We start from the raw sequence: 22,442 nt of genomic DNA on the forward strand, positions 1-22,442 counted from the left end.
CAGTGTTTATTGTGTCTGTTTTTACTGCTGCAAAGGACACCAACCTGTTTGGTGGTGACCAGTAGCAACACTATGGCAGTAAATGTTTTGGAGCATGACATGAAGAACTTATTTCATATTTGGTGTGTAAACACGTACCAACTCAGGCAATATTCAGACCTTGATTAAAGTCAAAATTTTTATTTATTTATTTTTTTCCTCAGAATTATGAGATTAAAGTCAGAATTCTTTTTTTCAGTGGCCGTAATTCTCTCTGTAGTACATAGCCATCTATCAGTGCTACGGTAGGAAAATCTGACGAAGCAGCTTTGCACATGCGTGATTCATTTCCTATGTGGACACAGAATGGGGTTCAGTTCAGATGATCCCAGGTATGAATATTTAAATTAAGGAGGCAACTAAAACCTAGATACCATAATGGTTTGAATTTAATTACTGTATCTTATAAGCGGGGGATGCCGATGACGTGTTTGCACACACATCAGGAAGCATGTAGTTGCGCTCCTGTATGTATTTGTTAAAAAGCATCGGGTAGTCCTCTTTCATACTGTAGTTATTTCTTTACTAGTTAAAAACGTATGCTGTCGCTTTTCCTGGAGGCCACGCCCCCTTTGCTTCTGATTGGCTGTTCCTCCAACCTGGGAAACGACAGGCCAGTTCCTGGATTCCGATGTCGGCCTAGAAAGCGGCTAAGTAGTTTGCTGGTGGCTAACTCAAAGAGGACTAAAACGACCCACACACACCACAGGGAAGACAACTCTACACGTCGACATTAAGGTACGTGTTTAGCTGCTGTCTTTAGTGACTGTTCGGGTAAAATTCTCTACGTTTGCCCCTCGAATCTTCAATGAAAGCTTCACGGCGAGAAGCTAGTCAGAGAACTGACGCTAGCTCACTTCAGTAGCTGTGGTAAAAGACTGAGCAGTGTCGCAAAAAAAAAAAAAACTTTCGAGGTTGGGTAAAAAGAGCCTGTGAGTAATTGCGATGCTTATATTGCTGTTGTTAGTACTCACTTTAAATGAAACCCGACACAAGGATTGTTCAAAGGAGTAGTATTTGTGTGTTTTTTTCCCCTTTTTTTTACGAGAATCTCCGCTGGGAGCAGATTATGGGGAACGTTAGTTGACTTCACTGAATCCTCACGCTCGCCTGGCCTTCCTTCTTTTCACGTCTTGTTCTGTCTCATTGTTTCATACATTTTAAACATCTCCTGTGCGGTTTCAAACAATACACCAGAAAATGGTTTCAGTTTGTGGGGGAAAAAACCCAACAAAAACCTGGACTCAATCGGCCACTTAGTGGAGCAGTAGGCTGCAGTGGTGACATGACTGACAAAGCTCGACACGGAGATTTTAGGATTAACATCCATTATAGTCTGGGTGGGGGGTGGAGGGGCTTGTTGTGGGTCAGACGAGATGATTAACAACAAGAGACGGTGTCTCGGCTCCAGCTCCTTGTCACCACCAAGTACAGATGATTGTTGGACAGAGGGGTGTGTCTATCACACTATCAGATTACACCATTACCAGCGGATCTGTTTGCGGTTGGCTCACACAACACGGACGAGTTTTTCTTCTGGATATGAAATAAATGAGCGATATGTGTGTATGTGTCATAGGGGTGTTTTGCATTTCCAGTATCGGGAGGTGTTTTCCTTTTGCCTCCTGAGGGCATTGACGTTAACAGCTGGCCGACAGCCGGCAGTTTAACAACTTTCTGAGGAATGGCGAAAAGAACTGGAGTAGTAATTTGTGTCAGGCAGACTATTGTGAAATCAGAATGGAACCAATCTTTCCCTACAACTAAATCAACTTTGCTAGATTGCATGGCACTGTGGAAAAGTGTTAACACCCCTTGAACCTGAGTACATTTTTCCACATAATGTTTTTTCATGTATTTTATTTTGAGGGACCTTTTTTGTGACCACAACAGAGTTGCAGAGTTGCATTAATATAAATTGGGAAGAAACAGTTGTTATTATTTTTCTTTTCCATGCACTGTGTCGTATCCCTGCCAGAAAGTTGTAGTTTTGACTTTACCTGACCAGAGATGAGTTTCATAGACATCTTGTGGATTTTTTTCAGCAAGTTGGCTCGTCACTCGTCCACAAAGGCCAACAGAAGAGCTCAGTTTTTACTGATTTTAAATAACTCATAAATGAACTTAGATTTACTGATAAGAGAACTTCTAAATGTATTTGGTTGTATTTTAATTAGGGAAAAGGTGTAAATGGGAATAAATAAGAATTCACGACACCTTTTCAAATTTTTATGAATAAAAGTATTGGAACTATGTATCCAGTTTACACAACATAAATATGCACTAATTTGGGTTTTTCTGTCACATGAACTCATGAAAGTTTGTGGCTATAATGTGACAAAAAGAGGAGAAGTTTGAAGGACCTGAATATTTTGCGAACCACCGTCCGTTCCTAGCATACTATAGAGCAGGGGTGCCCAAAGTCGGTCCTCAGGGCCGGCATCCTTCACGTTTTAGTTCTCTTCCTGGTAGTACTAACAACCTTTTCAGCATGTCAGTGTTCTTCTCTGGCCTTCTAATGAGCCATCATTTGGTCCAGGTGTGTTAAACCAGGGAGAAAACTAAAACATGCAGGATGCCGGCCCTCGAGGACTGACTTTAGGCACCCCTGCTATAGAGTTTAATACATCAGTTATTTGTATTTTACAGACGTTATTGGATAGTTTATCAGTAGTCCCTCTAATATTTAATGGTACAGGTCTTCAGTGATAAAACAAGTTAAAGAAAAATATTTTTGCTGTTTTTTCAGGCATTCTGGGAATAACCTGTTATTATTTCTATTCCTAATATGTAGTAAGATTGGGAAAAGTCTGAAAACTGCAAAACAACTCCAAAACATAAATTCAGAAATGCAAGTCAGCAGTTTTTGTGCAATCCTACCAGCAGACAGCATCAGCTAATTTACTATTTGTTAAAGCTCAAATTATTTGGATAATTTGTGTTTTGCTTTTTGTACTTGCACGTTGATAGTTTTCTAATGTTTTGCATTTATGTTGTTATGCAGTAGATCCACAGCGCCGGGGCATGAAGAAGGACCTGGAATCAATGAAAAGAAGAGGGCTGGCATGTGTCCATCTCCATGACGCCCAAGCTGTGTGAGACTTTCCTGAAGGGATGCAGAATGAGAGAGGAGAGCGTTCTGCAGAGAAGCTGGAGGTGGGAACGGTCCCTGCTACACCCATCCCAAAGCAAGCACAGTGGCACCTTGCTGAACTCCATTGGGCTTCTTTATGGAATGAGTTGATTCTGTCATTGTATCAGCAGACCAAGTGAAAACTGAAACAGGCTCTTCCTGGATTATTTTTTTTTAACCTTTTTAAAAGCCTTGAAACACAAGGTCATTAACACTTTTTTGACAACTTTAAAAAACCCATCTGGACTTTTTGCTTCGAAGCTTTCCACTCCTGACTTAAAAGTGGATTTGTTTCAGCTGGTTCTTCCTCCTGACTGAGTTTGAAATGCCAGAAGTGTCCCTCCTGCCGCCATCCTCAGTTTCTTCCACCCACCCAGTGCCTAAATAAGCTCTCTTGGGAAGAAGTCATCAGCAGCTGCTGTGCTCAATCCTCTCTACTTGTTCTCCTCCACGTGCTTCTGCTTTCTGTCTGATGGACTACCTCTCTCATCTTGTTTTCTTTTTATACTGTTATCCTTTGATAATCAAAACTCAAGCATAGCAACACAAATTTAACAAAACACTGCACTGGTTTTGGTTTTGTGTTTGAGTTTTCTTGCTCTATTTTCATATATGCACAGCAGTGTTGATATTGTTGCGTTATTGCACCAAATACAGATACATTAAGCCATACTCCGTAATATTTATGAATTGCATACATATATTTTTGTATTATTTTGCTCTTGTATAGAAATTAAATGTATGCATTCAAATTAATTCTCTACAAGGAGCTGTGCACATCCAAGTTTTGTGTGTTGCTGTTTTGAAAACAGTTTTATTTCTAAGTCAGGAGACATTGGAAGTGTGCACACAGAGAATCCTTCATGTTTCCACTCAATTTCTACTTTGCATAGATTTGTAGCCATGGCCCCGACTCTTAAACACCTCCATCTTAATTTTGACCTGTAACCTCCCCTTTACAGTAGGTAGACAGTTGATATCTACCTCCCTCTCTTCTTCCCCCCCTCTCTCCGTCACTGATGCCCAGTTTCAGTGGTGGGGTGGTTGGGGGAGGGGCAAGGGGCCCAGCTTCTGCTCCTCCCCGTCCGTTTCGCCCCAGCCGATACGTGCCGGTGTCTGCAGCCATAACTTTCCTGGTTGGGTCCACAACCCTCTTCTTTTGCTTCACGTGAGTATTTATTTTTTTACTTATAAAACCTGTTGTAATTTTCAAAAAGATGAATCTCTTTACAGGTTTATGTTCATTAAGCCCGTCACAATAACAAATTTTGCTGGACGATAAGTTGTTCCAGAAGTTATTGCGATAAACGATAATATTGTTGTTTTGAGTAACAGAATGGCAAATTAATAAGCAAGAGCACATTCTTAAAAAATCAGTAAACTTTCAATTCTAATGAACATTTAACACTAGAACTGAAAGACATTTGAAAGACTTTTATCATCCAGTTTTTGTTAAAAAAGAAGAAAAACCAGGACTGTAAAAAATGCTAATGGAAATTGAGTTTGTTTTATTTATCATGTGATTAATTGATTTATTGATTCTTGTGACAGGGACAGTACAAGTACTTGGATAACTACAAGTATATCTCAGTATATTAAAATATAATTTTGAAGTGAATTTTTTTAGTAAGTCAAATCATAAAGTAATACTCCTGCAGAATAGATTAATTACATCAATGGATGATACTTTTCAAGCATTTATTTCTTTCGATTTATATGAGTATGACTAAAAGTTAATGGAAACCAATATGTATTGGTATTTGCACTCCTTCCTTGGTCAGGCCTCCTTCTGGATGGACCGGTTCCTCTGCTGATGTGTTGATTTAAATACGAGTCACAGCTCATCTGTTGAGTTTAACGTCTGTCGTTTTCCTCTTGATGATACCTCATAGCTTTGATGGCTGCTCGGTCATGAAACCCAAGTATTAGTGGTGTTGGTAATTGTCAAGTCCTTCATGAAGCTTCACAGCTGAGGGAAGCATGAACTGCTCTGAGACATCCAGTAAGATGCTGTACTGGTTTTTCACTTAATAAGACAAAGTGGACCAATATGAGGACATTGTGGGACTCCACAAATTATCCCTGGCTGTGGGAACTTCCCAGGGAACCTCAAACATTGTGGATTCATGCCTCTCAACTTTTCCTCCAAATTCTGGGATGTTGAAATGCAAAATTTATTTTGATCTGTAAAGCGGAGTTCAAACCACTGAATAGCAGTTGAGGCTTTTTTTTTTCTTCAACCTACATAAAACTCTTCTGGCAGCTTTTCCTCATTTAAGAGTTTCAAACACAACGGGTGAATAATTGTATGCTGTGTCCAGCATTTATCTGTGTTTTGGCTCTTGAATCACTCGCTGTAGCTGGTGACCCCTTTTTAATCTCCCTTGAGCTCTTCAATCTGCCTTACTTCACAATCCTTTCAATACTCTATTTATCCCTGCTGTTTTCCCTACTATGTTTTTCTTTCACTCAACTTTCCCTTTATATGATTGGCTACTGCTCTATGTTAACATCCTTCGCTAGCAATGACTTTATGTGGCAGAACATTTGTTAAGTCAAGTCTTCCCCATGATTGTGTAAGCTACATTGATCATATAATATTCTGAATTAAAATTCCTTTTTGCTTTTTAATGTAGTTTTTCTGGGATAAATTAAAATAAATGATTGAAATATAACACTGTTCAATGAATCCCTGTATGATTTTTAGTTTCTGTATTGAATTTGCAAAGATACTCCTTCGTTAAGATGCCCCTGTATCTGAAAGCCATCATGTTGAGTTAAAAGTTGCTGTTTTTGTGGTTTGTAACTTTCATTTATTCAGAGAGAGAATTAACAGACCACTATAGCCATCTGTTCATCGACACTCCCACGGTTTCACAGTCACACCTCTGAGCTTTGCATGCGCTATAAATTTAGTTCCTCTGCAGTCTCAGTGGAGGTGTTTGGGAGTTAAATTGCCTTTCTCAAAGATTCCTCATCAGGAGCAGATGGGATGTGAAAAGAGCATTTTGTGTCTTTATGACAATCTAGAAATCTGAATATATTTGAGCAACATGTTCCCCTTTTTTTTTCCCTGAATGTCTTCTCCAGGTCCCCATGGTTATCGGAGTACATCTCCAGTATAATTCCCATCTACATTGCTGTAATCTTCCTTTTCACACTTGCCAACTTTTGCATGGCTACATTCATGGATCCTGGAGTCTTCCCCAGAGGTAAGGATGTGGTAGCCACTGTGTGCACACATGTAAGTGCTGCAATACTTTCAGAGCATGATGCACAACATAAGTCATTACAAATGTTGCTGTGACTCATGGGAGCAGCATGATGTGGAGCTGGAGTCAGCAGTTCTGGTCTTCAGCGGCCTCTGTCCTTTCAGTTTCAGACGTTTTGCTGCTGAACACACCTTCATTTAAACAAATGTTTTGCTTACAGTTCGTTTTGCATGTTTTGTGTTTGCAGCCGAGGAAGACGAGGACAAGGAAGATGATTTCCGCGCTCCTCTCTATAAGACGGTTGAAATCCGAAGCATCCAGGTGCGAATGAAGTGGTGCTCGACCTGCCGCTTCTACCGCCCGCCCCGCTGCTCACACTGCTCTGTCTGTGACAACTGTGTGGAGGTATGCACACCAACACGTGCATGTTCACGTGAAGACATTCACCCAACTTATGGAAATTTTTCGGCTCTTTAAATAAGATTGCAATTTTGGTTTCACTTTTAAATTTGGCATTTGTTGTTTATCTCTTTCTCTTCAGTCAAGCTGCGACACACACTAGTTTCTTAAAGTTTCGCAAAGTTGTGCTTTATTGTGGAAGCAGAAAAATCTGCAAACAATTCGGGCCTGCATAGATATTCAGTTCCTTTGAATGAATGCTTTGCAGATATTTGCTGTGATCAAAACTGATCACCCTTGTCTGCATCTTGTGTTAGGTTACATTTGAAGGCAAAAGGGTTTTATGTAGGTTTATCAGAATTAGAAGGACCTAATATAAAAATATGCCACACTTTTTAGATTTTTGTGGTTGTAAAAAAACACAAAATCCCAAGAAAATGTTTCCATTGTCTACAACCGTTTATTGTTGTCTGGTTGATGGAAGTGCTGCCTGTCTCCAGCAGTCATTGGGTGAAAGGTGAGGTTGGTTCACTCTGGACAGGTCACTAGTCAATCATCAAGTAGTGCAGAGTCGCATTAAAAACAACCATTCACACACCACTCCCAACAAAACACAAAACATTAAGAGGTGGAGGTACTTTCTCAAGGCGTTTCATACATGTTCTTCAAAGTAATTTGTTTATTAATTTTGATATTAAATCCCCATTTCAGTCCTGGTTTTTATAAACTCCAGATATTTGTCATGTTCTTGATGGTCAATGTGAGAAGTGGAGGCTGAATGCGTCTATAATTTCATAACTGCCCTTGTTTTGTATCCTCCTTTCTTCTTAAAAAGGAGTCTTAAAAAGGAGAAGAAAGGAGGATACTGCATATTTATTTTGAATTTTATCTTTTTTTCTCTCCCAGGATTTTGACCACCATTGTCCCTGGGTGAACAACTGTATTGGCCGAAGGAATTACCGCTATTTCTTCCTGTTTTTACTGTCTTTAACCACCCATATTATGGACGTGTTTGGCTTCGGCTTGGTTTACGTCCTGCATCACCGCCAGCAGCTCGACACGCCGCATGCTGCTGTTACGTATCCTTTAAGTGGGGACTTGGTGCAGAATGAGGCTATTTGAATTACTTTTAATGTATTTTCTTCTTCATTTTGGTTAATTTCTTTGCATTTCTAAAAATTTCCTTAACCCTTTTTACCAGTATGGCTGTGATGTGTGTTGCTGGTCTGTTTTTTGTCCCAGTTGCTGGCCTAACTGGGTTCCACGTAGTGTTGGTGGCCCGTGGTAGGACCACTAATGAACAGGTACAAGGAAGTGCTTTATGTGCATTTTTTCCTCTCACTGACATGCATTTACTTTTTTCCTTCAAGCATTTGAAATGCACTTGAGAAGGTACATGGGTTTCTCTCCCATTGCAGGTGACGGGGAAGTTCAGAGGAGGTGTTAACCCTTTCACCAACGGTTGCTGGAGGAATATTTCACATGTTCTCTGCAGCCCGCTGGCACCGAGGTCAGCACTTTTCCTCGTATTTGCTGGTGTTCACTTCCTGGCTTCGAGTCAATCTTCTATTCTTTGCGTCCACTTTCAATCTTTTTTTTTTTGTTTTCAACTGTGTTTTGTTTCTGGAATACGAGTGTGGGAATTGCCTGTGAACACCTTTTGCAGCATAATTTCTGATAAATGATGCTTAAATATCTGTGTGTGTGTTATAGGTACATGGGCCGGTGGTGGAACCGTCAGACAGTGGAAGTACAGCCACCGTTTCTTAGACCGTCTCTTACTGAGGCTCAATTAGAAGCTAAGGTTCTGGACAACGGGATTCAGAATGACCGACACAGCAGCAGAGTGAGTCACTCTCGCGTTGACTTTCCTAAACACACGGCTAATATTTTTTAAGATGCATTTTTATGAGACAGAAAATCACTCTGTAAGCAGGCAGGCCTGTTGCTCTGACATTTTGTGTTTGAAAAACATTTTTAATGTTTTTTTTTTTTTTTGTGAAAGCAAATATTATCAGTCAGACCTTTTAGACATTTCAAAACAAAATTTTGTATTAGGTACCAAACCAGGAGTTTATAGTTCCAGAAGTTTTTAAGGATGCAGCAGCCTCATCACTGTGTTTTTCATTCAGTTCTCATCAGTTTATGCGCCTCTAACAACTAACTGTCTTTCCTCCAGTCTAAGAGCAGTCTGGATCAGATGGAGAGTCAGTCAGCTGACATAGAGGCTCCACCTCCTCCGAAGCCCGATTTCCGTTACCCTGGTCTGCCCCGTGCTGACACAGAAGGTCAGAGGCAAATTCCCTTCAGAGATCTGGGGGAATTTCTTTTCTCTTTTTCTGCTTAGCATAGAGAAATGTAGAGGAATACCACCTGAAACCTCACCTGCACAGCTAATGTTCAGTGCACTGAAATAGTTTGCCTTGATTCTGGTCCTGAAAATACATAAGAGAGAAAAACTACAGAGATATAAATCACCTGATGTGTGTAAAAGGAAAAGTTAACAATAAAATGTTGCAAAGATTCTTTAGGATAAATGTGTTTTCTAATCTTTCCTGCAACTCCTATAAGTGTCACTGTTGCTTCGTTGTGTTGCAGCGAGCAGCTTGTTGTCAGAGGCTCCACCTACGCCGTCGATGTACAAGTACCGACCAGCCTACAGCAGCCCAGGGAAGAATCATACTGGTGTCACGCATCCAAGCAAGGTACATTTAAATGCTCAAAGCAGTGATGTAGGTTATTCACAGCATGCCATGTAAGTACTGGAACTATATGCTGGGATGGAAACTAGGGGGGGAGTTCTTGATACAGTCTTTTAAAGAGAAACAAACATGTCAAAATTTGACAGAAAGCTAATTTTCCAGTTTTCACCTGGTTGCATGAGAAGGATACCAGTAGAGCAGAAAACGCGCCGTCCTGTTGAAGTTTTAAGTGGTGTGGAGGCAGTTGTGTCCACCTTCTGCTTTCATTTGTAAAATAAATGCCCTTCTTCTTGTTTTTACTTGAAATTGATCAGTGGCCATCGGTTGAGCAGTAAGTCTTGGTGTGTGTGTGTGTGTGTGTGTGTGTGTGTGCGTATCCCCCTGGCTGTCTGTGTGTTTGACTGGATCTACCCTCTCCCTTCAGACTGCATTGACTGGAATGTGCAGTTCGTCTTTCATATGTATTTGCATTTCCATTTATGTGTTTGCACACGGAGTCTCGAACCAGTCAATGTTTCTACTTCAGTAGTGTGATGATGGAGTAGAGCACCAGTTAAGCATCCAATGCTCCCCACCACTCTTTTGTCTTTTTACAATCTGTGCAAAGCCTCTTTACAGGTACATCTCAATAAATTATGATATCATTAAGAGTTCAACTTGCTATTGTAAAAAAATAAATAAATAAATTTAAGTGCAGCTCATATTTTTGTTATACACAGAGTGACAATTTTTGTTCATTTTGATGGTCATGGCTTTCAGCTGATTAACTCCTAACAATTCAGTTTATCATATGAAATTATGCTTTGTCAGAGCTCATTTTGAATAAATGGCCTCAAACCGACTTTATTGCAATAATTCCTGGGACAATTTATTACCCAGCAAAATTTGTTGTTGTGCGACTGACACATATCTACATATGTAGATATGTGTCAGTCCAGGAATCGCAACAGTGTTGGTTCAATTCCGTGGAAATGGTGCGTGTGGCTTCTTAAGAAGTGACTCCAGTTTCCGACTATGCCTTAAATTCTTTCATTACCTTTGTTTTATGGTCCTTGGTTCTTCCACTGAACGTTCCATCAATATCTTGGATTTAGCAATTTTTTGAACCACACTGTTTTGTGGTTGGACAGCTGTCAAGTCAGCAGACTGTATGAACTAAAATCTAACATTTCTAAAGAGAAACGATTGCAGGGACTCTGGAGTTTATCCAGTGGCTAACGTTTGTCCAAAACATATTTAATGTGGCAGTGTGATGCTTGCAGAAACTGCCTGCACTGTAAACAACCATCCTCCCCTGTGAAGAGAGAAGTGCTGATGTTAATGCAATATTTGGAAGGGTGGCCAACATGGACTTCCTCCGCTGCCATCACTAAAATGACAGATAAACTTCAGTTCTAAAGCAGCGCATAAAACCAACATCATTCACAAAATCTCCTTCGCTGATTGGTCTGGTCAAAATTTCTACTGGAGGGAATCCCCTTTAATGGGAGAAATCCAGACGAAGCAGTGAAGTGAGATTTGAATTTTGCAGGAAGGCAATGACCAGCAAAATCAAAATGAACAGAAGTTATGCACATAATTACCCTGGAATACACCACTCTCTGTGAAATGACTATATTAGAGTCCTGTTTTTTGGTTAAATTACTGAAATTACCTGACTTTTAAATTTATTGATATGTACCTGTACTTTCTTTATTCTTTCTGAGCTTAGATGGAAATTTTCATCATTCTGCCCCCTGTCATCTCTTCCTTGCCTCTCTCCCTCTCTGCCTGTGGTCTTTTTCTCCTCCTCTCCTCTCTCCTCTCCTCAGATGACCCGCGGGGAGAGTCTTGACTCTCCATCGCCCTCCATCCTTCAGTCCAGTCGCCAGCCTAGCTACCGCTCGGAGCCCAGCAGCCTGGACGGGGCCACAGTGGTGGGAAGAGGTGTAGGGGTGCGCAGAGGGGGAGGGGAAAAGGGTGAGGGCCCTGGGGGCCCTGGCGGGATGGCTGGTGTGGTGTCAGGGGGCGTGTCGGGTTACTCCCTGGCTGGGCGCTCCTACACCTCCTACCCATCTTCGCTGGTTCTGTCCACGGGCGGCTCGCGCTCGTCCAGCCTGCGCTCGGCTCAGACTGTTCATAACCCGCTGGCCACGCTCCAATCGGAGGGCACCACAGACACCAGCTACAAAAGCCTAGCCAATCAGACGCCTCGGAATGGCAGCTTGTCCTACGACAGCCTCCTGACGCCATCCGAGAGCCCGGAGTTTGAGTCCGCAGCCCATGAGCTGTCGCCACAGAAGCCTCACATTCCCTTCCTGTCGACAGCCGGAGGCATGCGACCCGGGGTGGTGCCGCCCGGCGGCCCGCTGCAGGGCTACACGTCGCCCTTCCTCTCAGCTCAGATCGCTCAGCAGAGGGAGGGGCAGCTGCTCCAGGGCTCTACCACTTTCTCCTCCCCCCATAAGGCCTACCTGCGTGCTGTCAGCCCACCCCCGTCCTCCTCCTCTGGGGCTCCTGAAGCCCGCCACCTGCTCCATCACAACCAGGACCTGACTTCCCGAATCCCCCGCAACCTTTCCTCCTCGTCCTCTTCCCCTGGGGCTCGCTCGCTCGACCCCCCTGTGTCCCCACCGCCCCGTGGCCTCTCCCTCACCAAGTCCCCGGTTCACATAGGGGAGTCGGGGTCTCAGCACAAGCCCCGGCCTGTGGGGGCGGGCACAGTGCTGGGGGGGGAGGACTTGGAGGAGGGCAACAGGCTCCACAGTGAGTAGTGATCCGTCACCAGAGTCGTCAGCCTGCCACTCTTCTCCTTTCTCTACTGTTTTTCTTTCCCGGTTTGTGTCAGCCTGTCTCTTCCTTCCTGATCTGTGTGAGTCTTCCTTCTCCTCCTACTTAGTTCACATTCAGTGCGTAATTGTTGCAACTGATTGGTTGTGATTTCAGAAATATGATTTTCTTTCAGTAGTTGGAATCTGTAGTTTGATATTTGAAGCATGCCAGTATGTTTGGTTGATTTCACAGCATGTGTTGTTCTACTGGTTTCTTTTCCTGTCCTGTGGTCCATTGGGACCTTCTGTTGTCTTTACTCACAAAATACGCCGTGCCTTGCAAAAGACGTCACACGCCTTGAACGTTCTCACACTTAATCATGTTACAACCTCAGTGTATTTTATCAGGATTTGAATTGCTAGACCATCACAAAGCCATGTACAATTGTGAAGTGTTAGAAAATCGACACATGGATTTCAACATTTTTACAAATAAAAATCTGAAAAGTGTGCCATGCATCTGTTTTACCCGCTTTGAGTCAATATTTTGTTAAACCACCTTTAGCTGCAAAATACTTTGGATTATTTCTGTCCTTTTCGCCTGATAAAAACATCTCAAATATGAGTTTCTCTCAGCATTTATTTTTAAATATTGCAACATATCATTTCACTTTAATTTTGGATTATGACTGGGCCATTCTAACATACAAATGTATTTTAATCCAAACATTGTAGCTCTGGCTATGTTTATGGTGGTTGTTCTACTGGAAAGTGACCGTCGGCCCATCTCAAGTCATTTTTCTCTAGTTTATTCCCATCACCTCTAATCATCTTCCCACTCCAAGCCTGAGAAAACCATTACTGCAACACGAATCCCAGAGTTACTGTGAGCCATCTTGGCTGTATCTCTGATTATTGCTCTTCCTGCCTGACCTGATCAATTTGCATTTTTGAAATGAGGAATTAGGGCTGGGCGATAAATCAATTTTTGTTTTTATTGAAGATTTAAATTTTGGACAGTCTGGATTTTACTTTCACCAATACACTTCTTGGGTTTCCAGAGTGATGTTAACCCACAGAAGAATGACTGTCTTGTTGTACAGCTTCTATTTATTTCACCTTTGAATTCAGGTCAACTCACATGAGGAATTGTTAAAATGAAACCCAGTTTCTAAGATATTTCCTGTCATTTTTTTTCTTAATGAAAAGGGTAAGAAAAAAATCAGTTGAAATAAGAAACTGAATTTTGTACAAAAACAAATCATATTTTATTTTTCAGTCATATCTCCCAGCCCCAGTCAGAGCATCATTTAGTAACATATCTTGACTTTAAACGTCTCCATGACTTGGCTGCTGTTTGTTACTTAATGTTCTCTAACAAACTGAAGAGCTGATTTCATAAGCTCAAACTTATGAAATCAGTTTAAACACACACAGGTGGAGTGCATTTATGAATAAGATAATAGGGTTCAACCTTTTTATTTTTATTTACAGGAAACAGACTAAAAGTCCATGAATACATGTTGGTCTGTTACTTAAAATCTCATTGAAATACATTAAAGTGTGTGGTTTTCAAGGGGTTTAAATACTTTTGCAAGGCAATTTTGATTATCACGTGTTTTATAAGTGGTTTGGTGGAGCAACATTTGCTGTTTGAATGTTTTGTGAATTCGTAAGCCAAACTTCTCACCTCTTTCTCTCTCCTTTCTTTTCAACCTTCGCCTCTGAATAAACATCCAATCAGATCCACCTCTCGCCCAGCCTTGGCCAATCACACCACATCCAAACCGGTGGGCGGGGTGAAGAAGGTAACCGGCGTTGGAGGGACCACGTACGAGATATCGGTTTGAGTGACGACAGTCCCGAGTGATCCGTGACGAGGATGGGGGGGATAAAAGAGTCACATCTTGCACTTGCCTCTTAACCGTAGCCGGAGATTATTCATGACTGAACGCCTCTGAGGAACGGTTCTTCTGCTGTGGACTCCAGGAAATGGCTGGTACTTGTTTTATCTTTGTAAGGGCCAATCGTCTCCGCCAGCCTTTCAGGTTTGAACAAAGAGAAAGCAGGGACGCTGATTCATCTCTCTCTGGATCAGCTCTCTCCATTTTTGCCACTTTGTGAGCCATAGACTGATGTGACTGTGTCATTACGGCTGGGTACAGATATGTCTATCAAACGCGCATACCTATTCCATGATCTGTTATGTTCCTTTGCTACGTTCAGACAAGGTATTGACAAAAGTGTCCAACACATTTTAAGGAAAGCTGATGTTTAATTTGAAAAGGAATTGACCAAAAGAAACATCTAAACGGACCACTCATAGATGGATGAGTCCAAGCTATAAACAGTATCATTTAAGTTTTGTATTTTTTTTTAATATCATTTTATATAAATGTAAAAAAAAAATCAGATTATTATAGAGTGAAAATGTCAGATATGGAAGATAATGGTGGCAGATGAACTGTATGTAATTAATCATGAAAGCTATTTCAGATCAGTTGCCTGTTTTCTTTTTTGTGACTTCTTTATATTTGATGGCTGCATCAGCCACTTGCAAGCTCTTGATGGAGATTTTTTTTTTGTTGACATCCAAAGATGGAGATGATCCTTGCTGGACACCAGGTGTGGCAAATAATCAAAATATTTTTTTTAAGAAAGCCACAAAGAAATTTGAATCCCCACAGTCGCAGCACAAGCATCGTTTGTGGAATGTACGCTTGTAATGTTTTATGCTAGAAGCATTATGCAAAATCTGTCTGTAGCTTTAAGGAGCGTCGTATGTCTTTAGTGTTTTTGTTTTATTTCATTGTCCCTTTTCTGTAAATTGTCAATTAGTTTTGAATGCTAGCGACCTTTTTTTTTTTTTAACGGATGTTTAGACAAATAGTGGGCAGAAAGGGAAGGGCTTATTTATTTCACCAGACAGAATAATCTGCACTAAATAAATCAGTTTCAGCAGACTAGTCTGAAGATCTTTATATTAAAATGTTTATGCAAGGTGCCACTAAATGGAGCAAAGAGAGTCTGGCTTTTTTTATTTTGTTTTTATTCGATTGACCATTCATAGTTATTAGGCATGGGCTGGTATGAGGTTCTGACGTCATAACATGAGCTACGAGTTTCACAGTATTTCTACTTCAAACAGATATTTGATATTACTTTATTTTAAACGGAAAAACAACTGTTTTGTTTTGATCTTAATACACACCTAACCTGCAAATTATTTATGCAGATTTCAATTAAAAATTATTATTATTTGACTTGAGACATTTATTTCTGATATGAAATGAGATCAGCTAATCTAAAAAAAAATAAAGAAATGGAAAAAAGCAGCATTTATTCACATCATAAAAATGTCATGTCCAATATTACAGAAGTATTTCTCAAACCATAAAAATTGTATTCAGCTTTTTGTATGTTTCCTGTAGTATTTTGGTGATTAATCTTCAGTAATGTGCCAAAGTCATTGAGGTTGGAATTTTCCAAGAAAAAATATTTAATATTATTTACATTCAAAAGAAACATGCTGCTAAAAATGAATACACTTTAAGGCTCAAGTGTTTGATTGAGCTGCCTCTCAATCAAACAGTTAATAGACTAGTTAATAGTCTCAATTAACTATTTGTTCTCTAGTAAATGAGCATTTTGTGCAGAATATAATAAGTTTTTAACCTTTCTTTCATTAAGTGACAATCTAACAAGCTAATATAAATTATTCAGGCTGTCTGCTCAGGTAGCTAGCCTGCAGTCAGCTGCTTCAAAGACGCTCTGCTCTGAGCTCGGTAGTTTTTGGTTTCCTTAAAAGCACGCAACACTTCATGTTTAAGAATGTAAAAGTCTTCAAACAGTGACATGCATCTTTCCCAGAAGTTGGGAACTATTGTGCCATCTTTCAGCCAGCTGACCATCCATCTAATGCACAGCAATAGATGGATGACTTGATAAAAATGAAAGAATTTGACCAGTTTTAAGGCAGTAGCTAACGTTGGTTTACCTTCATAAAGTCGACCAGCTCATGCCTAATGGTGACTCCAGTTTGAAAAGTGACTTTGATCTCATTGATGGGCTCATTTATTTTTACTTTTCCCACATTCAAGAAAAATATAACAGATGAAGGGAGATGTGTTCTGTTTTGGGCATCACAGAGTTTTTAATTTATTAAATAGTTTTCTGTTCCAGGCCCTTAGTAGTGTTTGGGGTAGGATGTCGAAGCGGTGTGAATGTGGCACATCTTTAGGAGAGAAATGAACACTTTAAGCACATGAGTATGAACTGACCCAAACAACTGTGTTGTGAGTTTCCAACCCAACCAGGCTACATCTTTAGTGTGCATGTGATTTATTATTTTTTCTCCTGTTCTTGGCCATGCTGACTGCTTCACTTGCGTGCATTCTTGTGTGATTGTCAATTCCCACCATGCTCACATGCGGGTGACAGAAACCAACATCATTGATGGCACAAACCTGCGTTGCTTCTCATTGCAAGGTTCACAATCTGGACGATATGTGCGAGTAGCAAGTATAATTCTTCGTGAGATTAAATATTGATATTGTGGGTTGTGACGGATGGAACGAGTTTCACAAATATCTGTAGTGAGTATATGAGATACATTTCCAAAATGGCCTTATAAAGAATTTTTAAGAAGATGTCTTAGAATAAAAGGTCAAACTGTTTAAATAAAAATGTGATGAGTCTTGTTTTTTGAACATGTTTTCACTTTGGTAAACAGACAGGTTTAAATACAGGTAGCAGACATTCACATGCAGCTGTGAAGTTAAACTCAGTCATTTAAAAAATTAAGAAAAAAATGTCAACTTGAATAACTTAAACTTCTGTTTGGTTTTGATTCAAACATGTAGCAGTAAGACTTTGTTCATGTTTCAGTTTTTTGGGCATTGGTTCTCCCTGGAGTTTGAGTCTGACAGATGAATCAGCTTTCAGTACTCCATTCTATTTTTTTATTTTTTGTAAAATTCAACCAAAATGTAACACCAGAAAAAACAAACCTTAACAGATCCTGTTACATTCTGTATTTCTTCATTGGTCTTTCTTGCTTTCTGCTGACTTTTCATTGGTTTCTTGTTGAAGCTCTTCGCTGCCATCTTCTGTCTGAAAACCGTTCTGCTTCTTGTTCAGCTTCTTGGACTTTTGGAAAAGCTCATTCAGGTTGAACTCTCGAATAATATTTTCCTGGCGAAGAAAAGACGTGTTCTCGTTAACTTTGTTTTACAGTAGCCAGTCAGAAAAAGGCAGTGTGCATTTAGTGTCTTAAAAAAAAAAGAGAAAGAAACCTCATTAAAGGTCCAAGACACAGCTCTCCCTTTGTTGTCCACCATTGGACGTCTCATAACTTCCCGTCCTCCTTGGAAAAGCACCAGTGATGGCAGCTGCTTAGCCAGAGGAGATGTGCTCACCTTGTACCTATTTTCAAAAAGAATAAGGAGGAACGGATATTTGAATAAATAATATTGTAGCATCAAGGTGGCAATTAAGATAAAAGTAGAAAAATGACCTTTGTGAAACCTCTCCATAACGACCAATGTCCACCTTTCCAAACCTGAGTCCAGCGCAGTTGTATCTGTAATAAAAACACCCAAAAAGAATAAAACTGAGAGTACAGCATGACTGACATTCAATCATTTATGTTCAAAAAGAATCAACAGATATCTGGGGATGAAAATTTCTTGTTCATGCCTACACAACAGGAGTTATTTTACAGATAAGATGATGTTCAATCATCTGAAAAGTGAACAAACAGGCTGTAAAAGTTTACAAAAAAACTGAAAGGACACAGCACATTTTCTATGAAACAACTATTACAGTAAAATACAGAGTTTGGAGGACCCAAGTCTTTAGGTTTACGTAAAATGAAGCATTTATGTGAGTGAAAATGCCTCCATTGTAAAGTTACAGCTCAGGTTACAAACACCGAGGGAGAGAAAATTAAATTCTCACTTAAGAGAAAGGTTGGCAAAGATGGGAGCGAAGGACTGGCAGTCTGACGACCAGTTGGCGTAAAACTCAACAATCCAGGTGACGCGACCGTCCTTCTGCAGCTCCTCCTGTCGACACAAAAATATGTTAAAAAACAAAACGCCAAGCAACTATTTTTCCACTCTTTCCTCTTCAACCAACTTCTCTATTATAGAGTTCTACACAGTTTAACAATATGTTCTTACTAGATTGCAAATAAATACTTTTGTGAAATTGCAGAACTCGATATTCTTCATCACTTTTTAATTTTAATTATAACAGCAATGAGGTGCCAGCGCAAATGAAATAAGACTTACTAGATTTTTTTTTTTTAAATGCTAAAACTCACATCTATGGTTTTGTCACTGAAGTACTTTATGTACTCTGGGCCCATGTAGAGAGGAGGCTTGCACGTCATGACAAACGCTGGAGACAAAGAATGAAACATAAAACGTATGAATACTTATTAAGTAATAATGAATCCAAAAGTAAAGCAACTTAATTCAGATGTAACTTCCACTGCATGTGTATTTTGTTGCTTGTCTGGGTGTGTGATTCAGCTTTATTTTGCCAAATAAAGGGAAGTTCAGTAAATCTAATGTTCTAAATAGAAGTCAGGTGAAATAATCATAGCGACAGATATGGAAGGACAGGACAAATGCAAGACACCTGGAATTGGTCCCATTTAAAATATATATGTTTAAAAGCAGATTGGTAAAAATTGAATATATTTTGCCAATATTAAACATAGTTTAACCCCTGTTAAACGTCTGAAAAGCCCTGAAATATGACATCATAAATACCCGACTGCACTCAGAAGTGGTCATGAAATGCTTCAACATATATCGTAGAATATTTGCATGCCACTTTAAATGGGTTCCACATGTTTGAGGGAAAAATATGATGCATTGAAATGTGTGTATTTTGATGCAGAAGAAACGTGTTTTGATAAATCTGTGGAATGAGTAGTACAGGTTCTATAAAGGGACATAATTGTCCATGACTATTAATTATGATGCAGATCTATTAGGAGAGAAGGTGATAAATGACTAAACTCTAAAACGTGACTGACCTAAACACAGTGCAAGGTAGAGAATGCCAAGCCGAATGTCCAGCCTGAAGAAGAGGATCACATTGGCCACTTTGCTGAACATGAACAAGTTGCCTATGTGCTGCTCCAGTGTTACTGCAAAAGAGAAGAATCATTGACTGAAGCATGCAGGAAAAGCCTTCAGAGTCCTGAGCAAGGTCATATGAGGGTGGGACTACTCTGCACCTGGAATGTTTACACAATAAAAGGCAGGATTTCAGGGAATCACTTCCTGTATGCGGCCTGGTCTCGGATCAGAGATTCCTAAAGAGCCACTCACCATAAATCCATTCATGTTACAATAGCATAAAAATTACATAAATACATAACATTCAGGGAGGGGGATGAAAAGATTTGTACTTACTGGCTCTTCTATTCTTCATCATCACAATAGCACTCAGAAACATGAGGATCTCCACTTCTCTCTGGTAAAATGGATAAAAATCAATTACAAACAATCTTATTGCCTGTTTGCGCTCTTATCTGATACCTGCTCAGTTATCTCCACGATATTGAACAGCAGCACCGACCCCCTGCCCCAGCATGCTCACCCAGTCGAAGTCGCAGGAGTTGCCGTCCTCCCGGTCGGTCGCCAGGTGTTCACACAACCCTGGAGCCTTCCTGACCACCAAGAAGGCGACGGTCAAAAGGAACGACACGATGTAGTAAGGTTTCAGCAGCCATTTGTAGATCTGCGGTAGATGATACAAGAAGGCAAGCACTCCTGTGATTAACGCCATAGTGTCAGAGGAGACAGCCCACCGGGACAGACCACAGGGGTGAAATGAAATGACAGCTGAACGGTCTGGGTTTACACACTGCGCCTGCGCGTCAAGCGGGACACATTTCTTCTTTCGGAACTTTCTTTTTGGGCACAGCGGCTTGCCGTAGAATTGGCGGGCACTTCCAAAAACGTAAACAAAGCAATTTGAAGATGGAGGACCAGGGCGGCTCTGGACAAAACGAAGGCGACAAGCAAAAAGAAAGCGACTCCACCGAAAAGCGGAGTGACGCGGTGGCCGCGGCGGACGAACCCGGCAGTAAACCGTCGGAGGAGCCAGCTGCTCGGTACGACCGGCTGAAGCTGTTCGATAAAGTGATTCAGAAGAGCCTGAACAAGTTCATAGAGCACGCCAGGTAACACGTCGAAGAACGACGAAACATGTTTATTTCTATTTCACTTGATATATATAAATATAAAATTTGACTTGAGTGTTTTCAAGCTTTTAATTGTAGTTAGTTACGTCATCCCCTCTTTTCTTCTTTCGTCATACTATTTCGTCGTGGCCATTTTTAGTCCATACTCACAGATGCAACTGAAAATGACAAATCAGATGTAAACAAAACAACATAAACAATCAGATGTGTCTCTTTTTCAGTTTTAAGGTTTTTGCCAGCACGTTTCGCCCATTGTACAAGAAGAACGTTAAGAGGATGGAGGAAATTCATAAGCACTTTACAGAAATGCTGCAGAAATCCATACAGGTGAGAAGCACCGTTTTGGTTATTTCATACGCACAACAGTATGCGACGTTGTTCAGTTGCACATTTTTGGAGTTTTCAAGCTTCAGTAGTTTTTCATTTGAAACAGAATTATTCCACTACTATTAATGTAATAATTCTCAAGTTGAATTTTAGTGGCTTTGATTCAGGACTGAGTGTGATATAAATTGTCATTATTGACAGTGAACTGCTACCTCTTGGGTACATTTGGTGTTGCCTTTGAAAAGAGGCCATGTCTAACAAACTGAATTAATAAAACAACATAATTCTGTCAAACTTTTGTTGGTTTACAGAAAAAATGAGTGTCTTAAAGGTTTCTTAGATAAAAACCTTTGAGTAACCGGGCCATTGTTGGAAAGCCTTATAAGAGATGCAATTTCCAGGAAAAATGGATGAGCTTAAAACTATTGGTGTACAAGAGTCCTCAAGTCCAATCAAATCCATAAAAATGTATCATGCTTTCATTATGTAATATACATTTTATCTTTCATCTGCACTTGCTGATATGACTTCTGAAAAATTTTAGCAAAAGGAGTTAAAGTATATTTAAGGTCTTTATGTGATGAGCTGCTTTGTTATGTCTCTCTTCACTTTAAGGAGGACATCATGAAACTAATGGAGGAAGGCAAGTTTGAGTCCAAATTTAATGAACTGGACAAACTAGAAATCAAGGCCAAGGACAATCCAGACCCTGCATGGTCAGTAGACATTGATAAAAAACATTCACTTTTCAAAGCGTTGATTATATACAGTTGTGTAGAAGTTACAAGAGATGGTTCATGTATCCATGTAAACATGCTGAGATCCTCACAAATTTTATGGTTATCATAACTTATCAAACAAAGAGTAAAAAGTGAGTTTGCAGAATGTTTGCTTCAAACAACTTAAAAACGTGTTTATATATTTATTCATATTTAAGGTTGAAGCTTTTTGGTCTCTATTTATTTCAACTTGTCAAAGGCGGCCCAGTGGAGTTCCTGAGCAGGACATCTGCAGCTTTTTGATGCCTTACTATCAGAAGCAAGAGGCTTACATGAAGCAGGAGCTGAAAAGGATTCAAGCAGAGAACGCTGCACTGGCAGAGAGGGTTCAGGCGGGGAGAGAAGGCATTGCTCAAACTGAGCATCGGATTTCTACAGGTGTAAATGAGTGGAAGGTAAGAAATAAGAGGCAATCTGCAAGAGACTTCATCAAACATTGATGTTTGAGTTAAATTCTGTTTTCTGATATTTTTTATTTATAAATTTCAAAAAGTAATACAGAAAAAGCACTCAAATGTACAGAGAGGGTTTTCCCTCTTAAGTTAAAAAGTATGGATTTTAACCATGATTGTTAATTTTTTTTTTTTTATCTTTGTCATTTACAGGCCACAGTGACTGAATTTGAAAGATTGGCTTCTTCCCTTTGCACTGCTCATGTATTTGATGAATGACTACTGTTATTTTGTGGAAAACTGAAAACATGGAAAACTTTTTTAAATGCACGTGTTATTTACTCTACCAACCAGTTTGAAAATAAATTAAATTATACAAGTCAGTATTTGTGTGTTTTTGGTTTGTTTTTGACATTTGTATGTAAATGGTAGTACTACGGTATTGTGCGTGTTTCTTTCCAGTATTACGGTAAATTGGAACGTGA

The 22,442-nt window shown here is 40.0% G+C and overlaps 3 protein-coding genes across 3 annotated transcripts; 2 read left to right on the forward strand and 1 right to left on the reverse strand.

Moving 5' to 3' along the window:
- Positions 1–644: 644 nt before the first annotated feature.
- Positions 645–16,935, forward strand: zdhhc5b (zinc finger DHHC-type palmitoyltransferase 5b). The gene is given in 13 exon segments (XM_055034778.1): positions 645–777; positions 3,044–4,340; positions 6,263–6,384; positions 6,632–6,789; positions 7,690–7,862; positions 7,985–8,087; positions 8,202–8,293; positions 8,497–8,629; positions 8,963–9,071; positions 9,382–9,488; positions 11,297–12,175; positions 12,178–12,230; positions 13,980–16,935. Coding segments are annotated over 12 exon segments (2,184 nt in total). The 5' UTR covers positions 645–777; positions 3,044–4,191; the 3' UTR covers positions 14,086–16,935.
- Positions 16,936–17,182: 247 nt separating this feature from the next.
- On the reverse strand, positions 17,183–20,104 carry tmx2a (thioredoxin-related transmembrane protein 2a). The gene is made up of 8 exons (XM_055034786.1): positions 19,853–20,104; positions 19,666–19,726; positions 19,284–19,397; positions 18,561–18,637; positions 18,194–18,300; positions 17,751–17,816; positions 17,530–17,659; positions 17,183–17,428 (listed from the first exon to the last, which is right to left on the reverse strand). Exons 1-8 carry the CDS (start codon positions 20,039–20,041, stop codon positions 17,276–17,278), a joined length of 897 nt encoding a protein of 298 aa, XP_054890761.1. The 5' UTR covers positions 20,042–20,104; the 3' UTR covers positions 17,183–17,275.
- Positions 20,105–20,174: 70 nt separating this feature from the next.
- On the forward strand, positions 20,175–22,340 carry si:dkey-6i22.5 (polyamine-modulated factor 1). Its single transcript, XM_055034785.1, has 5 exons — positions 20,175–20,438; positions 20,681–20,786; positions 21,402–21,502; positions 21,765–21,960; positions 22,171–22,340. Exons 1-5 carry the CDS (start codon positions 20,236–20,238, stop codon positions 22,234–22,236), a joined length of 672 nt encoding a protein of 223 aa, XP_054890760.1. The 5' UTR covers positions 20,175–20,235; the 3' UTR covers positions 22,237–22,340.
- The last annotated feature ends 102 nt before the right edge of the window (positions 22,341–22,442 follow it).

Source organism: Poeciliopsis prolifica, unplaced genomic scaffold (genome assembly GCF_027474105.1).
Source record: "Poeciliopsis prolifica strain line A6 unplaced genomic scaffold, Auburn_PproV2 SCAFFOLD009, whole genome shotgun sequence".
Taxonomy (NCBI): Eukaryota; Metazoa; Chordata; class Actinopteri; order Cyprinodontiformes; family Poeciliidae; genus Poeciliopsis; species Poeciliopsis prolifica.